The sequence below is a fragment of the Somniosus microcephalus genome, unplaced genomic scaffold (genome assembly GCF_052327205.1).
Source record: "Somniosus microcephalus isolate GS21.2 unplaced genomic scaffold, FLI_Smic_1.0 unresolved_chr1, whole genome shotgun sequence".
Classification (NCBI taxonomy): Eukaryota; Metazoa; Chordata; class Chondrichthyes; order Squaliformes; family Somniosidae; genus Somniosus; species Somniosus microcephalus.
This window is the reverse complement of record NW_028225179.1, coordinates 143,635,060-143,637,264: the sequence shown is the minus strand read 5'-3', so window position 1 is coordinate 143,637,264 and position 2,205 is coordinate 143,635,060. Positions and strand designations below refer to the sequence as shown.

The 2,205-nt window shown below is 53.2% G+C and overlaps 1 protein-coding gene across 1 annotated transcript; it reads right to left on the bottom strand.

The window, feature by feature from the left end:
- Window positions 1-359: 359 nt before the first annotated feature.
- On the bottom strand, window positions 360-2,001 carry LOC147096152 (uncharacterized). Its single transcript, XM_085973788.1, has 2 exons — window positions 1,996-2,001; window positions 360-1,055 (listed from the first exon to the last, which is right to left on the bottom strand). The coding sequence occupies exons 1-2, from the start codon at window positions 1,999-2,001 to the stop codon at window positions 360-362; spliced, it is 702 nt and encodes a 233-aa protein (XP_085829914.1).
- Window positions 2,002-2,205: the final 204 nt, after the last annotated feature.

Below are 2,205 nucleotides of genomic sequence, written 5' to 3'. Positions count from 1 at the left end.
GGGACATGGGCCAATCTCAGATTTAAAATTAACAATTGATCTAGCATCAATTGCCATTTGCAGATGTTCCAAATTTCTACCACCCATTGTGTGTAGAAGTGTTTCCTAATTTCACTCCTGAAAGGTCTGGCTCTAATTTTTAATTATACCCCCTAGTCCTAGACTCCGCAACCGGTGGAAATAGTTTCTTTCTAGTTTACCACTAAAATTAGTGGTGGCTAAAACAGCGAACTTCTATTGGACAATGCTCATTAAAATCAGAATTAACGGTGCCGAACTGCGCCCCTCCGAATCATTTCACAACAGTGGAGCGCTGAATTATTATATTATATTTTGCACATTGCATAGTGGCGATCAGCTTAAGCTCGGAATTTTGCTCGCATTTTGTGGCTCTGAAAAGAGCCGTTGAGTTTAGAATGAAGTTCCAGAGCCTGCGCCCCGTTTCCAACGAGTGATTTTCCTCTAGCGCCGTTTTCTGCTGATTTTGCGCAGGCGCCCCGCCGGCTTGGCCTTGCCGCCTCTGGCGGGCTTGTTTGTCCAGTGGGGCCGGGCGGCGGGTGGAGATTGCAGGCGCTTGGGTTTGGGCAACTTGGGCTGGCGGCGAGACTGCGCCGCTCGGGAGACGGGATGCCGGCGGCCGGGCAGTTGAGCTTGGCCTGGGCCCGGCACCAGGAGGGGGCCGGAGTAGGTCGGCGGGCGGCCAGGTTCTTCCTGACCGCCGCCCTTCTTGCTGCTGCTGCTTCGACCGGCGTCGCCGTCCCGGAACGGTTGAATCTGAAGAAGCCCGAGGCGCCGGTGCCGGCGGTCTGCACCAGCGAGCCCTCCTTCACCAGGTACTTGACCGTGTGGTTGACGCGAGTGTTGTTGCGGCTCACGTCGTAGCCGCGGGCCAACAGCGCCTGCTTGAGGGCGGCCAGCGAGATGCCGCGCCGCTCCTTGGTGGCCGCCGCCACCTGCAGGATCTGCTCGGTCACCGTGGGGCCCGTCTTCTTGGGGCGCGGCGGGACCGGCCGCTGCTGGTGGCGATGGTGTTGCTGCTGCCGCCGCCGCCTCTTCTTCTTGTCCACCAGGTCCGGTTATCCCAAATCCTCCTCCGCCTTCTGGTTGTTGTCAGCCATGCTCAGAGAGTGGGACACGGTGTGATGCCAGGACAGGGGTTTGGGCTGAAACTAAAGGCGCTGAGAGTGGGAGCGGCCGCTTTTATAGAGGGAAGGCGGACGGAGTGGAGATATCGCCACTCTCCCCCTCCCCCCCCCCCCCAAACCACACACACCTTGTTCTCTTCCCTCCCCTCCCACTCCCCTTGACACATAGAAACATAGATGATAGGAGCAGGAGTAGGCCATTCGGCCCCTTGAGCCTGCTCCGCCATTCAATGAGATCATGGCTGATCATCCAAATTCAGTACCCTGTCCCTGCCTTCTCCCCATATCCCTTGATCCCTTTAGCCTTAAGAAATATATCTAACTCCTTCTTGAATATATTTAATGAATTGGCCTCAAATGCCTTCTGTGGTAGAGAATTCCACAGGTTCACCACTCTCTGGGTGAAGAAATTCCTCCTCATCTCTGTCCTAAATGGCTTACCCCTTATCCTTAGACTGTGACCCCTGGTTCTGGACTCCCCGATCATCGGGAACATCCTTCCTGCATCTAGTCTGTCTAGTCCTGTTAGAATTTTATAAGTTTCAATGAGATCCCCTCTCATTCTTCTAAACTCCAGCGAGTATAAGTCCAATCAACCCAATCTCTCCTCATACGTAATTCCTGCCATCCCAGGTATCAGCCTGGTGAATCTTCGCTGAACTCCTTCCATGGCAAGAACATCCTTCCTCAGATAAGGCGACCAAAACTGCACACAATACTCAAGATGTGGTCTCACCAAGGCCCTGTACAATTGCAGCAAGACATCCTTGTTCCTGTACTCGAATCCTCTCGCTACGAAGGCCAACATACCATTTGCCTTCTTGACCGCCTGCTGCACCTGAATGCTTACCTTCATCTTGTGTGTCTCTCCCTTGTACTAAACAACAACTTCACAATAGCAAAATACTGTACCGCGGGTGCTGGAAATCTGAAATAGCAACAGAAAATGTTGGCAATGCTCAGCAGGTCAGGCAGCATCTGTGGAGAGAGAAACTGAGTTAACGTTTCAGGTCGGTGACCCTTCATCAGAAGTGGAAAAAAAGTTGGAGATGCAAGTGCA